This window comes from Gavialis gangeticus, unplaced genomic scaffold (assembly GCF_001723915.1).
Source record: "Gavialis gangeticus isolate Ggan-Ray unplaced genomic scaffold, GavGan_comp1, whole genome shotgun sequence".
Taxonomy (NCBI): Eukaryota; Metazoa; Chordata; order Crocodylia; family Gavialidae; genus Gavialis; species Gavialis gangeticus.
In genome coordinates this window covers 45599408-45601098 of record NW_017728996.1, presented here as the reverse complement: position 1 = coordinate 45601098, position 1691 = coordinate 45599408, and the positions used below count along the sequence as shown (strand labels likewise).

The 1691-nt window shown below is 69.8% G+C and overlaps 1 protein-coding gene across 1 annotated transcript in view; it reads right to left on the bottom strand.

Moving 5' to 3' along the window:
• Nucleotides 1-408: 408 nt before the first annotated feature.
• ISL2 (ISL LIM homeobox 2) overlaps nucleotides 409-1691 on the bottom strand; it is a 12660-nt gene continuing 11377 nt past the window's right edge. The window contains exon 6 of the mRNA XM_019504421.1: nucleotides 409-855. Coding sequence (XP_019359966.1) covers nucleotides 739-855 — 117 coding nt within the window. The 3' untranslated portion in view covers nucleotides 409-738. The remainder of the gene's footprint in view (nucleotides 856-1691) is intronic.

The window sequence follows — 1691 nt, the reverse complement described above, 5'->3', positions numbered from 1 at the left end:
GCGAGCCGCAGTGTCCGCTCCCGCCCGCTGAGGCGGCTGGGCCCCGCCGGGAGTCACTCCGGAGCGAGCCGGGCCGGGCGCTCGCAGGTGCCGCCGGGCGCGCACAGAGGCGGGGGCTGCTGTTGCTGTTTTATTCCGCTCATCACAAGCTGACCCCGGCGGCGGCGGCTCCGCCAATAAATAACAATAACTTAGTGCGGCTCGTTACAGGCTCGTCCGACAGCGCGTCCCCGCCCGCCTTCCTCCCCGCCCGCGTCCGGCAGTCATGCGGGGCGCCTCCTCGCCCCCAGGCAGGTCGGGGTGCCCGTGGTCCCGGGGCAGGGGCTGCTCCGAGCACACACGGGCCGAGGGACGGTGCTGGTCCCGCCCCGCCCCGAGGAAGACACAAGCCCCCCTGCTCCCCCTTAGATTTTGTTCCCAAAAGACAAGACGATAAATCGCCCGCCCGCTCGGGCAGGGCCTGGGGGCTCGTTCTCGGGCATCCACCGGCGTTCGGACAGTTTTTTGCTTTGCAAAAAAGACAAAACAAACAAACGAAACATCAACATGAACATCCGCAGCCCGGGTCCTGGGGCGTGCTGGCCGTCGGGGCGCGCTTTGTTTCGCTGTTGCTCTTGGTTTTTAAATAACAATAAGTTAAAACCCGAGCTCGTCTGGCGCTCGGGGCCGGAAGCCGGGCGTGTCTCATGCAGGGAGCAGGAGCATGCGAAAGTCCAAGTCCGCGAAGGGAGCCTCGCCTCACGTCTCCACCGGGCTGGGCACCATGCTGTTGGGGGTGTCGGGTAGCTGCGAGGACAGGGAGGTCACATCGCTGCCGGAGGAGTTGCCCAAGGAGCCGGATTCGGAGAAGGAGACCTGGGGGAGCAGCGGGGACACGGGTCAGGCCCGCTCCAGGGCGGGCCGGGGCTGGGGGGCACGTGCGGCAGCTGCCGCGTGTTAACCACAGCGGTTCCTGTCCGCTCCAGGGGTGACGCCTTTCCTAGCGCTGCCCGGACGGGGAGGGGAGGGGTGGGGGCTGCTCGGCTTTCTAGAGCGGGCCTCCGGCTCTCTCCGGAGCCCTTCCCTGCCTCTCGGACAAGCGCTCACCCCACAACGCGCTGCCAGGCAGCGGCTCTGCTGGCGACAGCTCCCGCCCACCTCCCACTTCAGCACCGAGGTGGGGCCGGGCGCTCCAGGGAACCGAGCACGGGGCCGCGGGGACCCAGGCGCCCTCGGGGGAGCGCGGCTCTAAGGCTTGGGCAGAGGCGCGGCGGTCCCCGGCCGCGGATCGCAGAGCAAGCAGCGGCCCAGGGCAGCCGCGCAGTGCGGGCGGGCTGATGTAGGGGCCCGTGGTTCATCCCTGGCGCTCCCGGTGCTGGGAAATGCCCAGTTAATGACGCCCGCAGCCACCGCCTCCCATGGACTGAACACCACCCTCCTCTCGTTGTTGCTGGTCCTCTCCCAGCTCGGGCCTGGCCGGGGCGGCGGGGTCACCGCTCCGAGGAGCAGCCCGGGGCCCGATCTTGCGGCCCTTTGCGCCGCTCAAGCCAGGGGAGCCAGGGCAGTGTGAGCCGGGCCGGGCCGGGCCGGGAGGGGCTCGCTGCCTAGGGGGGCCTGGGGACAGTCGAGCAGGCCCCGGGGAGGGTTTAGGCCGATGGGGCAGCCGGGAAGCGGCGTGTCCCTCTCCCCCCGGCGGGGTGACTGCTTTGCTC